The 21,197-nt window shown below is 36.3% G+C and overlaps 1 protein-coding gene across 5 annotated transcripts in view; it reads left to right on the forward strand.

Moving 5' to 3' along the window:
• The window catches only part of ADGRL3 (adhesion G protein-coupled receptor L3), a 437,355-nt gene that overhangs the window by 268,242 nt on the left and 147,916 nt on the right, over window positions 1-21,197 (forward strand). For all 5 annotated transcript variants that reach the window (XM_063455649.1, XM_063455651.1, XM_063455652.1 and 2 more), the window contains exons 7-12: window positions 1,157-1,957; window positions 7,077-7,142; window positions 9,730-10,038; window positions 13,348-13,451; window positions 15,269-15,454; window positions 20,677-20,715. In XM_063455649.1, the coding sequence (XP_063311719.1) occupies window positions 1,157-1,957; window positions 7,077-7,142; window positions 9,730-10,038; window positions 13,348-13,451; window positions 15,269-15,454; window positions 20,677-20,715 (1,505 nt within the window). The remainder of the gene's footprint in view (window positions 1-1,156; window positions 1,958-7,076; window positions 7,143-9,729; window positions 10,039-13,347; window positions 13,452-15,268; window positions 15,455-20,676; window positions 20,716-21,197) is intronic.

The raw sequence follows: 21,197 nt of genomic DNA on the forward strand, positions 1-21,197 counted from the left end.
TTTAGTGCTGCTTACCGCACTTTAATTTTATTGAGAACACTGCGGCTAAGTGATTTTCAGGTGGCAGGTGATCAAGGGAGACCCCCCCAGGGTCTGAAAAGAACCTGGCAGGGTTTCTCTGCATGCCTATATGCTAATCGTGATCTGAGCTGGGCTTTGCCAGCTACCCAGCATGATTAGAGTGTAATCATCTTGGAAAACATGCTTCATTGACATACACTTTTCTTATGTTGAGTTAGGTTTGGGGTAGGATTAGGGGTATGTTTAGTGTTAAGGTAGGGTTAGGATTAGTTATCGTTGTTGTGATGGGTTAGGGTTAGTGTAGGATTAGTGTTAGGGTTAGTGTTGGGTTAGGATTAATGCTGTTTTGGCGTTAGGGATAGTGTAAGGTTAAGGTTAGGGTATGTGTAGCGTTAGCATTAGTGTAAGCATAGAGTTAGGGGTATGGTTGGTATAGCATTAGGGGGGTTGGTATAAGGTTAGCGTTAACAACCAAAAATTTATTAAGATCCTAGACATATAAAGCATTTAACAGTACTGATACAATCAGAGAGCATTTGCTTAAAAAAAGATAGAAGCAAAATGTGAAAAACTTTTTTGTCATTTTATTCACACTTAATGTTGTTGTAGGCATACATATAGGATATTATAAAGCAAAATATAACATGTATGGGGGCACTGAAGCTCTGTAATTATGTAAATTCTAGGTTTTGTTTTGGTTCAAAACTTGGACAATTGCCTCTGTCCTTAAGGGTTTAACCCCTTAAGGACCAAACTTCTGGAATAAAAGGGAATCATGACATGTCAGACATGTCATGTGTCCTTAAGGGGTTAAAGGCAAAATATCTGATGAGATAACAATCTCTATAAACTATTTAATCCTTAAGATGGTTCACAAAATGTATACAAACACATGCATCCATTTACTTTCTTGGCTTCTCTCTATCTGTGTATACTTTTTTTTTTTATGTACAGTGCTTTGTATAAGGATATTTGTTAATCCATAAAAAGTTACTAGAATTACTGCTGTATTTAAATTTTGAAACAAATTTGTATTTGTTTGTCCGAATTGTCTCATATTAGTAAATGTTGGGAAAAAAATACTGGTTGTGTGACTACTAATTATATCTCTATATATATATTTCTCTTCTAACAGTTTTTCTCTGCCCCGGGTTACTTAAAGGAGTTTACCAGAGTGAACATTTATTTGAGTCTGATCATCAGTCTGGAGCTTGGTGTAAAGATCCTCTACAGGCATCTGATAAAATATATTATATGCCTTGGACGCCTTATAGAACAGATACCTTAACGGAATACTCCTCAAAAGATGACTTCATAGCTGGACGACCAACTACAACATACAAGCTTCCTCATAGGGTAGATGGCACGGGATTTGTTGTCTATGATGGAGCATTGTTTTTTAACAAGGAACGCACAAGGAACATTGTAAAATTTGACCTTAGGACAAGAATAAAAAGTGGAGAGGCTATTATTGCTAGTGCCAATTATCATGATACGTCCCCCTATAGGTGGGGAGGTAAATCGGATATTGATCTTGCTGTTGACGAGAATGGGCTGTGGGTAATCTATGCAACAGAACAAAATAATGGTAAGATTGTTGTTAGCCAACTGAACCCTTACACTTTGAGAATTGAAGGAACCTGGGACACGGCCTATGATAAACGATCTGCGTCCAATGCATTCATGGTTTGTGGAATATTGTATGTGATAAAATCTGTATACGAAGATGATGATAATGAAGCAACAGGAAATAAAATTGACTACATTTATAACACTGACCAAAGTAAAGATGGCTATGTAGACATACCTTTTCCGAACTCATACCAATATATCGCAGCTGTTGATTATAACCCTCGGGATAATTTGCTTTATGTTTGGAACAATTACCATGTAGTAAAGTATTCTTTGGATTTTGGAATCCTGGACAGTGCATCTGGTATGTTATTTTCTCATATTTATTTCACAATGCAATATATCATTAGTAATATTAATAGTTCTATCCGTTTTTTAATACATTATGTATTACATTAAAAGTGTAAATTCAACAATTGTCTAGAAAGCAGCAGCCAAACCAGGTATTATGAGCACATCCACAAGATGATACATACTTATAGGATACATAACAGCAAAGGGAATGGCAAAATAATACAATTAAAGGGTTCGGAAGACATGGTAATGAACCACAAGTATGGGATCAAGTCACTACCTCTAATGCATGTTTTGAAATTATGTATATTTATATTTCATGATTTAAGGTTAGGGATAGAGTGTCTGCCTGAGTGTGGTGGACATGCCAGGACTAATCATCAAGCAAACTTGCCCTGCGGGCCGTGATGGCCATGGGCCGAGGCTGACAGGGGAAGTTTAAGGATCTTCAAGGCTGGTGCTAATCAAGTGCCAGCCCAGACAAAGAGCTCCTTGGCCTGTGGGAAGATCAATACTCTGCGTCTTCAGTCAGGCCACACTAATGCCGGTGGAGGGAGAGATTGAGCTGCTGTGGCTTTCATATCTGAGCATTGAGGTTACCACGGCATGCTCTGATATTTTCTCCGGCGCTGGTTAGAAGTAGCTGTCTGCACCCACTGAGGGTGCAGACAAAAGTGCCTTTTGCACTGGACTACCATAGCACAATATACCCTCCTCCCTGAAGTAGGCCACAGGGAGAGGTGTATAAATACAAGTTTTTTGCATTTAAAAAAATAAATAAAAGGAAGATATTTTTTAGGAATGGTGAGCTATTGGTTTAAAGCGTCAGCTGACCGGGTCAGTGTCCTTGCCTGTGGCAGTCCAAGGCTTTCTGTTTGAAGATTTTCAGAAAGCAGATGCTGGAGGGAGCAGAGAAAAACGGTGCTGGAGAGGAGACTTTGGAGTTAATCCATTTCTGAATGGTTTAACTCCCAAAGGTATGCCAGTGCCAAAGACTTTCTGGCACCCTAACACTTTAATATCAATTTTATTAAGGTACCCAGAGTGTTCATTTAAGAACAAAAATGTCCTGCAATAATTAAGAAATATATAAGTGAAGCATATGTATGCTATTTCAGAGTCCTGTAGATATATCTATCAGCATATGGTGATTTATGATGTTTCCAGAACCCTTTGGTCGCATTATTTTTCCACAACACGTACCTCTCAGTTATTTCTCTAATCTTGCTATGCATAAAATTCAGAGAAATAAAAATATAATGAAACTGAGATAAAACAAAATCTAATAATGTAAATATAGAAGGCAGAACAAAAAATGCGCAAACAATACACAATATACTGTGCATGGTCCTGACAATGGCTATTTTGTAACTTAAGTACAACTGCAGTTTACTCCTTGCCAACCATTACCTCAATTTAATATTGCTGGATAAGCTTTTCAAATGATCTAATATTTTTCGATACAATTTTAAAAATGTGTTTATAGTATGAAAAATATAAAAAATGTGTAATATATATATATATATATATATATATATATATATTTTTTTTTTTTTTTATAAAAGTTTATTAGATATTCAGCAATCCATGTAGTAGGGTACAGAAAATAAAAAAGGTGTGATATAATCAAGAACAAGCCAGATAAATAGTTTAACCTAGCACATACATACTATATAAAGAGAGAAAAAAGAAGATCTCAGGTAATAATTGTGTTCTTCAAAGATATGATGGAAAGCAACCTTTGTAAGGCTATTCCAATGGGCAGGAATTATGCAGCCAGGATCAGGACCATGGAGAGAGAGAGGAAGGATCTCTCTAACAAGTTAACCAACTCTGAACACAAAGAGTGTATAGCATTCAAGGCATCTGTCTTAGTCTCCTAGGTCACAAAGCCCACAAATACGCAACTTGTGCCCCTGCATCCAATCAAAATGTACAATGCAGTAACTCTGCGGAGGTAAATTAGGAGGTTTGTACGGTGTCTTTTGGTGTTTCCCTGCCAGCGTCTCTGTGGTCCAATCAAGTTTGCAAAGTTTTTGAGTTTTGCAGGGATTGGATTAACGTATTGGCAGATATTTTCTCGTATATATAATATTGGTGGATCTTGTCTGTGAGTTGTGTATATGTAGGGCAAGTCACTTGTTTCCAGGATGTTGCTATAAGGTTTAATGCTGCTAGTATGATAGGGGCTGCCAATCGTCTGGAGGCCTGTGGTGCTGTCGATGGAAATAGGAGAAAGAGACATGAAGTTTGGTATATCCTCAATATGTAATTGTTGGAAAATTGATTAAACCATAGACCATAGTGGTCAGATATTTGAACATAGCCACCATATGTGGGTCATGTTACCCTCTCCCTCTCCACATCTCAAATATGTGGCCACCACTTCAGGGTAGATTTGATGTAGGTGACTAGGTGTGAAATACCACCGGTACACCAGTTTTTTTATGTTCTTCTATATGGGATGTTAAGCCTTTTAGTGCATTGAGTGTGGAGTTCCATTATGTAATGTTTGGAGCTTGTTCACATTCTGCTGTCCATTGTGACATGAGTTTGAATTCCTTTGGTGGAATGGTATCTGCTATAGCATAGTGATAAAGTTTTGAGTTGAACTGGTGTCTTTCAGCACCTGTCATTGTGTCTCCTGGGTGTTGAACCCAGCTAAAGAGTATGCTTTTTAGTTGTAAATAGGAAAATAGAAATGAGGTGGGTACTGTGTATCTTGATTTTAAAGAAGGAAATGATAACAGATAACCATTTTCATATAGGTCTTCTTTATGGGAGATATCCATTTTGTGTCTTTGGTGAAGTGAGAGCCATGGTGACATATTTCCTAAGTTAGAAAGTAGTGCCCGGGGTTGAAACGTGTCGTAAAACCTCCTGTAGCATTCTCATATGATCCCATATGCGTATTGTTTCTAATGTTAGTGATAGTAGAAGGAGAGCTGTTGGACGCACATGTTTTGGTGTCCATAGAATATCAATAAGTGATCCCTTTGGGGCTCTTCCAGTCTCCATGTCCATCCACTATAGTGTACCTCAGGTTGGGGAGGCTAAGTTCTCCTTTATTGGTTTGGGTTTGTAGAAGATCGATGGGCAGTCTGGGTCTTTAATTTCCCCAGACAAATGAGGACAGAATTGATTGCAATTGTTTGCACAAGGGAGAAATTGGTAGGGACAGCATTCGAAAAATATATAGGATATTCAGGAGGATCATCATCTTCACTGTGTTAATCTTACCAAGCCAGCTAAGCTTAATGTTTCTCCATTCCAAAAGGGTCTTTTTTTTTTTTTATCAGTGGCACTAGGGGACCATGGTTTAGTTTTAGTATATTCTGGTATGAGTTAGCTATTTTAACACCTACATATGTTATATGTGTATGTCTCCAGTCCAAAGTATACTCTCGTTCATTTCTGATATTTGTGATATTGGTAATGTTTGTGTCTTTGTCTGATTGAGAAAATTGGTAGTGTTTGTGTCTTTGTCTGATTGAGAAAATTTAGGAAATGGTGCCATAGTTGTAAAGGATGTTGAAATAGTTGGAAGAGACATGGAGGGGATGCCAAGTAAAGGAAGAATGTAATTTGCAAATATTGAGAGACGACAATCTAAGCCTTGCACATTGATCCCAGCAATGTCTGGATGTGCTCTGATTTTGTAGACCAATGGTTTGAGTGTCAGTATAAAGAGGAGAGATGAGAGTGGGCAACCCTGGCGAGTGCCATTGGTAATTTGAAATAGCTCTGAGAAGACACCTGCATTGACTACTCATGCTGATGTATTTCTATATAAGGCTATCACCCCAGCCAAAAAATCGAAAGGAAAACCGTACTTGAGAAGTACTTGTTCCATGTATTGCCAATTCAGACAGTCGAAGGCCTTCCCGGTGTCTATCGCCAGTAGAAGACCCTCCTGCCGATTGGCTTCCATATGAGCCAGGATGTTCATGGTATTATCTGAGCCCTGTCTGGATTTCACAAATCCGGGTTGTATCACAATTTAGAAGGAGTATAGATCAAAAGTTTTAGCATAAGATAGGGGCTTTTCAAGGTTTTGGTAATGTGAAGATTTTTCTTCATTTGTCCCATTAGAGAAGCATTTGTTGAAAAGTGTAGTAAGGTGGCAAGAGAGTCAGCAAATGTTTGGTAATAAAGGCTGGTAAATATTTTGATATATATATTTTACATATATATTTTTTGCTATTTTAATATGTTAAAAAAAAGAATTTTAAAAGTTTATCCAAAAATATGAAATCACATGGAACGCTTATCTAACAATATTACATTTTCAAAGTAGTGTGTGCTGTAGTCATTATTTTAAATGGGAAATAGAGGGAATGGATTCTCCAGATGCAGTGGCGTACCTACCACAGTCGCAAGGGTAGCAGTTGCGACCAGGTACAACACTCCAGGGGGTCTGGCCGTAGCTGTGAACCTGGACCACCATAACTTCAGGGCCTGTACAAAGCCGCAGCAGCCTGGGTCCCGTGGTTGCCGTGTAACCGGAAGGAGGCAAGCGCTGTGCTGCTCCCCTTCTGCCTTTCAATGTAGTGTGGCCAACTATCTTGGCAAACAAATATGGGGATTCTGTTACACAATATGGCAATATTGTTTTAAGTCCACCACTACGTCACAGTACCCCTTTATCGGTGGGTCCTACAGTAATTTAAACATGTTAACTGCAATACTGCTTTAACTGCTTTCAGACTGTCCTCAAATGTGTGGTTCCCTGTGGTTACCTCCAAAGGGGCATCTATAGAGGAGGGATGGGGTGCTCAACCCAATAGGAATCTGGTCTGGTAAAAAATACACTAAAAAATAATAGGAATTATGGGCACACCTGGAACATGCATTTCTTAGTAGTTATTCCCAATAACCGTGTATCATTTAGCTTGCACAAAACAGTGTAGTTTATAGAATACCTTCCAAGCAGATGCTGGATTTTCTTAGTAAATGCTGCACCCTAAATTTTTGGAGGTTGGTATATAACATGTTTTTTTACATAGATAAAAACCAAAAACAACAATGTGACAAAAAAAAAAGCCTGAGCTCACCTCTTTATAGCTTTACCAACTATGCCATTTATAGACAGAAGCAAAGTTTAAATGAATGTTTTCTCTTTTAATTAGGTTTCATTTCCTATGTCGCTCCTTCTAATCATTTAGACTCTGGTGTAGAGAAGTTTCCTGCTAAAGGTAAGTGAAGTCTTTAATTTCTGAACTTTTTTGTTATTTAATGTACAAAATAGTCAGAAATAGAACTGCAAACGGCAAAACAGATGGCCAGAAATCACAGCAGTAAGTAAAGAAATAATTCAACCTGCCCACCAGCAGAGGCGAATATTGCTGTTTGCAGATATAAATAAATATAGATAATATTAATTTCTTCCATTATTATAATTTATTTATTTTGCACTGGTGGAGAGTTAGATTTTAACCCCTTAAGACCGCAGGACGTACTATGCCGTCCTTATTTTGGTGGCTCTAAAAGCCGCAGGACGGCATAGTACGTCCTGCGATCTTATGTACTTACCCGGTCGCCGGCGATCCCACGCCGGCGATCGCGGTATGGGGGACTTACCTGGGAGCCCAGGGAGTCCCCCTGCGTCCTCTTCAGCCGCCCAGGGCCATGTGATCGCGAGGTCCTTGCGAGGACCCCGCGATCACATGGACGGCATAGCCGTCCAAGGCATTGCCAGCAGGAGGAGTGCCTGTAATGACAGGTACTCCCCCTGCTGTCTGAAAAAAAAATAAAAAATGTTAAAACAGTGTAAAAATAAATTATATATACTTAGATCATATATATATTTATTATATATATGATCTAAGTATATATATACACACATATACACACATACACATAAATATGCATACACTGTCTACGTGTATTTTAATATTAATATATACATAATTATATATATATATATTAATATCAAAATACATGTACAATGATATTGATTAAATATATATATATAATTTTCATTATATATATATTTCTATATAATAAAAAATAAATAAATATATAAATACGTAAAAAAAAAAAAAAAAAATAATAAAAAAATAATAAAAAAAAAATAGATAAAAAATATATAAACATGCGTAATTTTGTTCTAACTGTATTTTAAAATTAATATATATATATTGATATCAAAATACATGTAGAACGAAATAATATATATATCTATATACATAAGTATATACGTATATATCACTATGTATATACCTATATATAAATAAAAATAATTAAAAAAAATTATATACATATATATGCACACATATATATATACACACATATATATATAATAATTCTACGCATATATTTATGTAATAATTTTACATAATTAGGTCATTTTATTAATTACAATTTGCAGGACCTGCCTGCCAACCCAGGCCAAAAGTTCAGGGAATTACATTGTCTAGCACTATATTTAACTCTGTAACTTTCCAAGACACCATGAAACCTGTACATGGGGGGTACTGTTTTACTCGGAAGACTTCGCTGAACACAAATATTAGTGTTTCAAAACAGTAAAATATATTACAACGACGATATCGTCAGTGACAGTGAAATTTTTTGCATTTTTCACACACAAATGGCACTTACACTGACGATATAATTGTTGTGATACGTTTTACTGTTTTGAAACACTAATATTTGTGTTCAGCGAAGTCTCCTGAGTATAACAGTACCCCTCATGTACAGGTTTTATGGTGTTTTCAAAAGTTACAGAGTCAAATATAAGGTTTGCGTTTCAGTTTTTTCACATTAAAATTCGCCAGGTTGCCTTTGAGACCGTATGGTAGCCCAGGAATGAAAATTATCCCCATGATGGCATACCATTTGCAATAGTAGACAACCCAGGGTATTGCAAATAGGGTATGTTCAGTTTTTTTAGTAGCCACTTAGTCACAAACACTGGCCAAAATTTGCGTTCAAATTAGTTTTTTGCATTTTCAAATATTAACACTAACTTTGGCCAGTGTTTGTGACCAAGTGGCTACTAAAAAAGACTGGACATACTCAATTTGCAATACCTTAGGTTGTCTACTTTTGCAAATGGTATGCCATCATGGGGGTAATTCTTATTTCTGGGCTACCATATGGTCTCAAAGGCAACGTAACCAATCTGGCGAATTTCAATGTAAAAAAACTGAAATATGTAACACGCTATATTTGACCCTGTAACTTCCCAAAACACCATAAAACCTGTACATAGGGGGTACTGTTTTACACGCGAGACATCGCTGAATACAAATATGTGTATTGTATTGCAGTAAAAGCAAACAGTATTATGACATCACAGTTAGAATGTCACGTAGAACTAAAAAAAATTAAAAAATTCTTATTTTCTCCCATTTTTTAAATATTTTTTTCATATTAAATTATGTTCCATACCTAAATATTTGATGTTAAACGAAAGCCCCGTTTTCCCTGAATAAAATGATATATAATAATGGGGGGTGCATTTAATATGAAAGAGGTGAATTATGGTTGGACAGACATATAGCGCAAATGCCAGGTTTTGTTTACGTTTTTTTGGATCACAACTTGTACATTTGGCTGCGGTCTTAAGGGGTTAAAGCTCAAAAGCAAATATTTGTATTAATTCATTTTTTTATCGTAATTTATTTAACAATAATATTTTTCACATTCTTTGATTTCTATTGCCTTTACCTTTTCTAGTTAAGAAATATATAGATTTGTTAAATTTCAAACTAAATTGACACATATATGACATAAATATATATATTTTTTTAAATATATTTTTTGAATTTTATGTAGAAGCTTCCCCATCAAAAATATTTATTGGTGCAAGTACGACTACAAGTACTACACATAGAATTACAACAACGAGTACCGGAAGAACAACAACTGCAACAATAATATCAAGTCGCAGAAATCGAAGTACTACCACATTAGCTCCTGTGGGTGAAGTGCCTATTGAAGTAACCACACGCCCAGCTCCTGCCTCATCTCAACTTCCGGCTATTGGTTCCGAAAGTTGTGAACCTATAGAAGCCCGTGAAATCATGTGGTTCAAGACTCGCCAGGGGCAAGTGGCTAAACAGCCTTGTCCTTTAGGGACTGTAGGTAAGTTTTCAGGAAAGAACCTGGGTTTTACAGTACAGTAAGTTGTGGTGAGTTATTGTTCAGAATGCTAAATTGATGGCAGAGATCTGGATTTTCTTATATTTAGCTTGTTTAGAAAAAAACATGCACTTACATTCCAGATCTCTTAGTTGCCACCATGTTTTGATGGATTAAAGGGCTATACCAGAGCCCACTGTAGTGGTTATTTTGCAAGGAGTACCCCAGCGCTGTTTTCAAGTAAAGGGGGCATACCACTTCGCAACAGTTTACCCTCTTACATGGGTACTTTGGATCCTCTAAGACAGAGGTTCTTAAGCTATTAAGTCTCACATCTCCCCCGAAACTTAAAATTCACACCACTCCTCCTTTCCAATAGCAACTAATAATGGATAAATTACGTTGACATGGAAATATTTTAACATCCTCAGATACACAGAAATAGTAAAGAAAAGGTTGCTGTAGTGGTTTAGGTGGTTTTTATGTCACTTTAAGAATCTTACATTAACTGTTGCCGATTGCTGAGTTATCGTGTGACTTTCTTCTACTGTTCTTGCGATTGTTGTAAGCAAGTGTAGTGTGAGTTATTTTCAGCATGAGGGTTTGGTACCAGATTAAACTATATGGACAGTTAGTCCTCATTTTACTAAACACATCCGCACACAATAACACCAGTCCTCATTTTGGATTAAACAATTTTTGATTATAATAGATTAGCCCTGGACATTTTTTTTTAAATCTAGACATCGCGACTCCATTGTATCTACACTAAATTCAAAAAAAAAAAGCAATTACAAAAATGTTAATGAGGAACACCAAACCTCCCCACTAACACCTTTACACCTCCACAGGGGAGGCACAACTTACAAGTTAAGAACACTAGCACTAAGAGCTGCAGTAGCCAGATGATGATTCCGCTCTCCATTCATTGGTTGAAAGCATCAGCTGACTTCTTTTAGCCAACGAATCCATACAAATATGCATAGAATTGACATGAGTCAGGCTGGAGCCTGTTCCAGGCTGACTAGTAATGCCCCAATGATGCTGCTGGAGATTGCATTACACCACTGGCAGCAAAGGGACTAAACTGCGTGTGTCTAGTGTTTCGTAGCGACTCCAGGCCTCATCAACTTCATCAACATCCCATACAGCCCACAAGCACCATAACTACTTCAAATCACTGAAGTGATCATGGTGCTTGGCGTAACCCTTTCAAGCTAGCTCCTCTTTGGATAGCCCTTTTTGAGTGCCTGGTTCTTTCTGTACGAAGTGTCCTAATAATGTATATGTGTACCTTTCATCAATGCAAGTTAGCTTATCTAGACGAAAATTATGCATGCTAGCTAGCCACAAACCACACTGTGAGAACGTGGGTGTAATATTAACTGTTTCTATAGCAGATCTACTTAAATTGATAGGTACATCACAAGTATGCCTCATTCTAACAACAATTAATGTAAGTGCAGTCAATAAATTAGTTTTATTGAATCACCAGCCTCTACTTTAATATTTACTGTTATCTATCGGCTGGTGACACCAGCACCATGCTCGCACTATCCTTAAAGAGCCAAGTTGGCACAAATCATCTTGATTTATTCCTAACAATCCTCTTGTTGAGGGTTGGCTTTCATTATTGCTTTTTGACTGCCAACTTGACAACGTTCCCAGTGATTCCTAGCTCCCCCCCTCCCAACCCTGAAAAAACTGTAACTAGTATTAATAAGATTTAATATCTCTACTTCTTCCCATGACACAAAAATAGTGGACGTGGATTGAGATTTCCATAACGGTACCTGGTAAAAATTGGAAATGTTGGCCCATGATTAGAGATGACAAGATCAGATTTTTGACTTTTTTTTCTAAGCTGCATTAAAAAAGTAGAACACCGAATCTACCGTACAAGTAAAGATATTTTATGAACGTCCGAGAGTAAGTGTATTGGATATCAGAGAAATCTAAATATGGTGGCAGACAGTAGAAAATTATTGGATACTTTTTCTGCTGTACATAAATTTGGTTGACCGAAAGATCACCAATTGATCATGTCAGTAATTTTTGTTTTTGTTTTTTTTGTTAGTACTACAGCAATACTTCAAGTATCTAGCCGGAATTGTTAAATTGTTTATGCTTATGCCAGTGTTAAAACACAGAGCACATTTTTGTTTACATTGCGATTTCATGTCTTTTGTTTAAATCTTATTATTAATTAGACATAACTGTTAATGACAACATTATATACACATATTTATTTGTTTAGGGATTTTTAAACTTGCTTTTGTGCAAAACACAAACTTTTTACTTTAATTATTCATGAATTAATTGCTACAGTTTCAATTCAAACGATTGTTTTTATTGATTACATTTACTATTATTTACCACTAGATGGCAGACTAACACCAACTCAATGTAATAAGGGCACTGCTTAAGTTAACTCCTTAAGTAAAAGAAAATCACATTAAATAGCTGTGCATTAAAGCCCACATCTTTAGCAAAGTAATTCTATACATAGCTAAGCTATATAAATGTAAATCATTTCTCATCAGGGTAGAGCTGCCAATCAACCTCTTAAATACTTTTTTAAGTTTATATTCTTGCAAAATAATGCAACTCCTTACATGCACGGACTTGGGAGAGAAAGATTCAAAAATAGACCAACTTTTATTTCGTATTTATCAATAAGATTTTAAGATTGTTCTTGTTTTTAAGTTAAACCTGTAGTGCAAGGTTCAACCTAAAGTAAAACAGCTCCTAATGCAGTAATTATATATTTTATCATACAGATAAACCACCACTTTCTCAGAGGTATGTAGGTGATATCTAATTTTAACACTACCTTCTGGTCTCACCCTATCTTAAACATACTTGAATTCACTTCGGCAAGTAGAGCAGTCCTTCCTAGGGATGAAATGCTGGCTTCATTGCCAGACCATCGGAATTGAATATCTTATATTACGTCTGCAGGCGTGAAATATTCTTGCGTGGGTAGTAGCTCAGTTGCTGCCTGCTAGAGAGCAGAAGAAATGCCTGTAGATGGGTTCTCCTGCACATCTCTGTCAATCAGTCCTCAACTAGACTTCTTTGCTGTTGGCGTAGAGAGAGAGTTTTGTCATTGATTGATTCATGAGTGGGGGAGTTCTAAAGAGCATTAAATTAAAATGTATACATGTGCTTGATTTTAAAATATGCCCTGGACAAAGTTTACATAACCCATTCATCTTTTGGCTTAACAGTTAATCTTTTATAAGCTTATAAGTACTATTTTTTTCTAAGTATGCTGCAGTAACACTTGGCATATTTGTGTATCTATTTTAGGCGTAGCAACATATATTTGCATCACTCCTGATGGTATATGGAATCCTCAGGGCCCTGATCTCAGCAATTGCTCATCTCCGTGGATTAATCACATTGGACAGAAGGTGAGTACTTTTGCAGTATGGCAACTTGATGTCAACTTGCAGTATTTTCAACTTGATGTCACTAAAATGTTGGGCAAAGTTGCTCTTGAGTGGGTCATATCTTCCTAACTGACCAACTTACAGGACGTAGGAATCTCTGATGTTCACAAAAATGTATCTTTGTTGTTTAATTGCCCAGTGCTAGCTACCAGTTTAAGAACAAACTCTGTGAAAGCTGATTATAGATCAGATGTCAGAATATCATAAAACATCATGGATTCAAACAGGTCCCTATTGAGCACTTGACATTTCGACTAAGCTTTAGAAAAAACACACACTAAGACTACAATAACTGAATAAGTACATACATAATTAGGAATAACACAGTCAGATATAAGTATCCATAGTTGTCAACGGTTAAATTTTAGGCTCCTGTCCCTCCAAAAAAAGTTCCGATATTCTGACGTCTGCCTTGCAGTTCTTCTAATAAAGTGTTCCCGGACAGATTACAGAATGCAGGAAATGGCTCTCCAGCATAAAGCATAAGATTGAAACTAGGACCATATGTTTGAAACACTCCACACATGGTTTGCTCTGAATGGGCCGGCTAGGGAGACTGTCAGTCAGGTTGGCCAGCTTGCATGGACCAACTTTATGGGAAGACCCATGTGGATGTGCCTGTTTCTTGTTGCCACCCACTTTCATCTTCATTACTTGACTACGGTCATTACTTGTGATGATGTCAGCCAAGAAGGCAGATCAGGGGCAGAGCCAGCACCAGCAGACTGGAATAAATGTAAAGTACTATATTTCAGGTGGCAAGGGGAAGCCAGGGGGGCTAGATAGTGCTTTTAAGACTGTAGGATCAGGAAAATGTGTTGGTGTTCCTAACTCTATAGTGCTCCTTTAGTGTATTTTTCTGTGAAGATCCACTGTGTATAAATGACTACAATATGTATATGTGAAATGTTAGCATATGTGAAATTGTATGTATGTATGGGTGGTGTGTATGAGAGCTATTTGCTATACATGGATAAAAGAAAACAGGAATCTAATAAAACTACAATAAAAAAAATACAATAGGATCTACTTCATATTATGTCCCAAGACTCCTAGTGTCTGTCCTCTTCATCCTCCGTCTCCCATGGTGCGCTTGATTATCTCTCAAATTCCCTAGTTCATGTTTGTATGCATGCGTGACTGCCTCAAACTGTGTGAATGGTGACAAACAAGAGAGCATGTTATGGCTGGTGATACCAGCCTAAATTTTGCATGAATCAGCCATTGAAAATATGCAGTTCAGTGTTAGGCAGACATTCCACCAAAGCATCTTGTAGCCAGTCACAAAATGGCAGTTCGGTCATGGGCAGTCAAGTGGCAGTGGAGGAAAGCAAAGATGAAGAAAAAGAGATAAAGAAGATTTTGAAAAGAGTTTAGGATATTGTTTTTTGTGATGCACTGAGTTTGGGGTGTTGTTTTTTGTGATGATCTGAGGCCACGATAGAACTAGCTGATGTCGGATCCCGCTGCTGCTGACGATTACTCATTAACATTGAAAATGTTTTTTGTTTTTTTTTAAAACAAACTGGTGCATTTATTTTTTAAACCTTACTGTATATACATTTGCACATTTTTATTTGATCATGTAAGCATTTTATCAAACAATGAAGCATTTTATCTAACAAAGAATGACCTCAGGGTTCCGGTTCGTTTTAATATCCATTGCTCAGGTGCCTGTATGACCTTTAAAAATATACACAATTTATAGAATATACAGTGACAGAACTAGACTGGTAAAGGATTATTAAACGTTTTTGCTTGTTTGATTTTTATTCTAGTTAAAGTCATTAGAAACAGCGGCCAACATTGCGAGAGAACTGGCAGAATATACGAAAGGACATCTCAATGCAGGAGACATTTCATATTCTGTTAGAGTCATGGATCAGTTGGTTGATTTACTTGATGTCCAATTAAGGAATTTGACTCCTGGTGGAAAAGACAGTGCGGCCCGAAGTTTAAATAAGGTGAGAAAATAACGTTGTTAATGTAGATGTATGTTGAGTTCTTTAATTAACAGTTTTTTGGTCTCATTTGAATAATACATCTAAATTAAGTGGCCTTGTGGTCTTGATTTCATATTTTTCAATAAGCTTCTCAAATTTACTTAAATGAGACTTATTATCCCAAAGGTAATGTCAAAGGTGGCAGTGGAGAGGAAGATATTCAAGTCAGTAAAGTTTAATCATTCTTCCACATACATGGTGATATCTCCACCATTCTTTGCATGATCCTGTCTATGGCATGACTAAGCCTCAGTGGAAATAGCATTATCAGGTGTTTTTTTGAGGTCAGCCAGGTTTTACATAGAACAAAGCTTTTAATTCATCCAGTTTTGGTCTTCCACTTCTGATATTTCAATGGACAAAAGAAAGGCATTAGAAGGGGAGATTGAATGCTGAAACAGGCATGGTTTGAATATAATTTTCTAGGGCAAAAAATAGGATGAAAATGAATTTTGTAAGATGTTTATATATTTGTATAACACTCTCCACCAACACTCAAAGAATAATGTCCCTCCGTGCAACAGAAGCTGATGGATAAGTATGTAGCATTGCCGATGGGGGCTATGTTTACAAGAGTAGAATGTTATGAGCAGAGATAATGCATTAGGAAAGATTATGTATGTTTTACAACACAATACTGGATTAGAAGGGGATAACACTGAGAGTTGACCAACCAGTTAGTAAAATGGAAACTGAAGTTGCAAACACAAAATATGAATTATGAGAATTATGAAAAATAAAATATGTTTCTTCTCATGAGCAGTGTAGAGTTTTTGAAATGACGCTTAAAGGACCACTATATCATCTACCTGGCACTATAGTGCCCTGAGGGTGCCCCCACCCTCAGGGACCCCCTCCCGCCGGGTTTAAACTTACCTCTTATTCCAGCGTCGGGCGGGGAGCTCTCCTCCTCCTTTCCGCCTCCTCTTCGGAAGAGCCGCGCGCGCATTAAGCCAGTCTCATAGAAAAGCATTTACAATGCTTTCCTATGGACGCTGGCGTCTTCTCACTGTGAAAATGCACGCAAGCCCTCTAGCGGCTGTCAATGAGACAGCCACTAGAGGCTGGATTAACCCATTTATAAACATAGCAGTTTCTCTAAAACTGCTATGTTTATAGAAAAAAGGGTTAACCCTAGCTGGACCAGGCACCCAGACCACTTCATTAAGCTGAAGTGGTCTGGGTGCCTATAGTGGTCCTTTAAGGTCTAATTCATTTTTTTTTTTTTTTTACTTTTTGGATGAGCTCATTATCTATTTAAAGAAAAAATAAAAAAAACTGGCTGTCTATGGGCTCATTTCCAACCTTAAGCCAGTATCCTATAGTGGCTACAAATGATCACCAGGTGTCCAACCTTGTTGCTAATATCTGCTGCTACATATTCTAACCACTTGTATATTAGTAATGCACATAACCACACACCTGAGCATGTGCACTTCATCCTGTGTGGTCGGTAGAGACAGACAGGTGGGGGCTGGTCGGTAAAACTCAGCAAAGAGTTGGATCGAGAGTTTTTTGTTTCAGTAGGATGTATAGGGATTTAGCTTTCATTAAGCACGTACAGTTTTTTGAGTTAGAGGCAGCTCTTAATGATTAGCAACAGGATTGGGAAAACAGTTGCTAAGTAGGTTAGTGACTCCCGTAGATAATAATAGGAGTCGTTAGCTGCTGCTTATTAACTGACTTTTACTGACTTTCTTTTTCTTTACTTCCAGTAACTCCCTGTTGCTACTGGTAACATTTTGCAGTTAGTAACCAACTGTTACTCGCTAACAATAGCAACAAGCATTATAGCGAATAGCGATTGGCTGGTAAAAAGCAGACTCTCTCTTCTCTCTCTCTCTCTCTCTCTCTCTCTCTCTCTATATATATATATATATATATATATATATATATATATATATATATAAAACAGGTTTTCACATGAGAAAAATGTGATATGATGAGCTGTCTTTATATCAAAATAACTTTAGCTTAATCAAACAGTTCGGGTGTATAAATCATACCTCTGCAGTCTCACTGCTTAATTCTCTGCCTTTGATGAGTTAAATCACTTTTATCTCTGTTTATGCAGCCTTAGCCACACCTCCTCTGGCTATGACTGATACAGCCTGCATGAAAAAACATTTTCAGATGCTAAATTGCTTTAGAAGTTTTTAGTGCTTTGTAAATTTAAATACAGTAGGCTCCTGCAAGGTCTAGAATGCTATTAACGGAGCAGGAGAGAAAATATTTAAAATGAAAATGATCTATACACCAAAACGGCTTCATTAAGCTAAATTTGTCTTGATATAGCATCCCTTTAAAGGGACACTCCAGGCACCCAGACCACTTCTGCCCATTGGAGTGGTCTGGGTGCCAACTCCCATCACCCTTAACCCTGCAACTGTAATTATTGCAGTCAGACAGCCACTAGAGGGACTTCCGGGTTCTTAAAACACGAAAAGTGTTTTAAACAATGCTGGGCGTCCTCACGCTATGCATGAGGACCTCCAGCTTTGCCGGAATCCCGATAGGATAGGTTTTAACCCCTTCAGCAACATGGGGTAGGAGGGAGAGGGGCACTGCAATTATGTTATATGTTATGGATATGTTTTCCTGACACTGTAGAGTCCTTTTAACCCCTTAAGGACGCAAGACGGTTCAGGACCGTCATCGGCATTTTTCCCTTGCCGACCGACGACGGTCCTGAACCGTCCTAAATTTAAAATGCACTTACCCGATCGCCGTCGTTCCCCCGGCGGCGATCGGCGTTGCTCCCGTTGTGGGGAGACTGCCTGCAGCCCAGACAGTCTCCCCATGGCGGATTAGGACCCCTGGGGCCTAGGTGTCCATGTGTCTGCCTGCAGGGGGACTGTCTGTGCTGACAGGCAGTCTCCCTGCAACTGTAAAATCATAAAAAAATTTAAAGTGAAAGGTAATAAAAAAAAAATATTATTATATATGTGTATATATATATGATATATAGACATATATTATACCTATATAATATATGTCTATATATCATATATATAATGTCATGCTAAGTGTATTTTTATATTAATATGTACATATATTAATATAAAAATACACTTATAATTAATTTACACACGTATATATATAATATATATAATAACTATATATATATTGTATATATATATATTATTATAAAATACGAATAATAAATAATTTAAATTAAATTAAAAAAATTAAAAATAATAATAAAAATTAAAAAAAAATTATATATCTATACGAAATGTTATTCTAACTGTATTTTGATATTAATATATATATATTTATATCAAAATACACTTAGAATGAAATTGTATATATATCTATGTATATATAAATACATAAAAAGAATATGAACTATTCATATGTCCATATACAAAATGACATAAATAATTATATAAATATACACGTAGACTTCAAATATATAAATATGCATATATATTTAAATTCTACGTGCGTATTTATGTAATATTTTTACATAATTAAGTTATTTTATTGATTGCAATTTAAGGGACCTGCCTGCCAACCCAGGCCAAAAGTCTAGAGAATTTAATTTGCTAGCACTGTATTTTACCCTGTAACGTTCTACGACACCCTAAAACCTGTACATGGGGGGTACTGTTTTACTCGGGAGACTTTGCTGAACACAAATATTAGTGATTCAAAACAGTAAAACATATCACAGCGATGATATTGTCAGTGAAAGTGACTTTTTTTGCATTTTTCACACATAAACAGCACGTTTACTGATGATATAATTGTTGTGATACATTTTCCAGTTTTGAAACACTAATATTTGTGTTCAGCAAAGTCTCCTGAGTATAACAGTACCCCCCATGTACAGGTTTTATAGCGTTTTTGAAAGTTACAGGGTCAAATATATGGGTCAAATATTTTTACATTGAAAATGGCCAGGTTGGTTACGTTGCCTTTGAGAGCGTATGGTAGCCCAGGAATGAGAATTACCCCCATGATGGCATACCATTTGCGAAAGAAGACAACCCAAGGTATTGCAAATGGGGTATGACCAGTCTTTTTTAGTAACCACTTGGTCACAAACACTGGCCAAAATTAGCGTTCAATTTAGTTTTTTACTTTTTTCACACACAAACAAATATGAACGCTAACTTTGGCCAGTGTTTGCGACTAAGTGGCTACTAAAAAAGTCTGGACATACCCCATATTGAATACCCTGGGTTGTCTACTTTAAAAAAAATATGTACATGTGGGGTGTTATTCAGCGATTTATGACAGATAATAGTGTTACAATGTCACTATTGATACATTTTAAAAATATATGTTTTGAAACCGCAATATCCTACTTGTACTTATAGCCCTATAACATGCAAAAAAATAGCAAAAAGCATGTAAACACTGGGTATTTTTAAACTCAGGACAAAATTTTGAATCTATTTAGCAGTTTTTTTCATTCGCTTTTGTAGATGAATAAAAGATTTTTCACATAAAAGTCAAAAAACATGTATTTTTTTCAATTTTTCATCATATTTTTTCATTTTTTAAAAATTAAATTACATGAGATTATATAAATAATGGTATGTAAAGAAAGCCCCTTTTGTCCTGAAAAAAACAATATATAATTTGTATATGAACAGTAAATGAGAGAGCGGAAAATTACAGCTAAACACAAACACCACAAAAGTGTAAAAAGATGCCTGGTCGCAAATGTACAACATCGCAAAAAAAGTCCAGTCCTTAAGGGGTTAAGTTTGTTATGTAAGTATTATTTAGTTAAAAATTGGAGAAAAAAAAATACAATACATTTTAGTCTCTTGATGAAAAATGAATATCCTCTCTGACACATTTTTCGTTAGCTATTCACCTTTTATCAAAGCATTTACTGGGCTGTGCACCCCTACGATTGTAGATATGTTTGTTCTGTTTTCTATTAGGTAAATAAAAAAACTATTGTTATGCTATCTTAAATTTTTCAACTGTTTTTTATTTTTCTCTATTTAACGTGAAGAAGACTATAATGTATATGTACTGATTTTTTTTGTGTGTATATATATTTATATATTTATATTATGCACAGTGAAAGCTTGATTTATATTCCTGTATATATATATATATATATATATATATTTTTTAATGTAGTAATTATCCAGTTACTCTGTGCAGCTTTGTACTGGTCATCGTGCAGTTTTAATTTTCCTTTATTGTTTTAAACTCAGCTTCAGAAAAGGGAGCGTTCTTGCAGAGCATATGTCCAGGTACAGTTTACATCCTCTATACTTAAATTATTGTTTTAAGTTCTTGAAAGCAATTTGTATTATTATATTACTGCTTCTGAGTATAACATAAATACTTTTTAATGTTGTAGTGAATAAGAAGCTTCTGTGTAAACATGGTTTCATTTTAAATATGAGTTTGAAGTGTGCAGTCCAAGAAAAAATATAGCTACAAGTAGTTATGGTGACAGCCATGTCTAACTGGACTGATAAGGCATATAATGATAACACGTAGAGCACCGTATGACATGAAAATACAATTTAAGATATTAGAGCACAACACTGTTTTTTTTGTCCCGTAGTTTGCCTTAGGCATCTGTGTAGGTAACCACTGTCCCAGATTCATGCCTGAACAATGTTAGCAACATTTAGAGAGTGAAGCCTCACACATGTCTATTGAAGTAACATTCCAAGCACCATTGCCACCACAACTCACTGTTGTGGTTGTTATATCCCGAATAACA

This window comes from Pelobates fuscus, chromosome 5 (genome assembly GCF_036172605.1).
Source record: "Pelobates fuscus isolate aPelFus1 chromosome 5, aPelFus1.pri, whole genome shotgun sequence".
Lineage (NCBI taxonomy): Eukaryota > Metazoa > Chordata > Amphibia > Anura > Pelobatidae > Pelobates > Pelobates fuscus.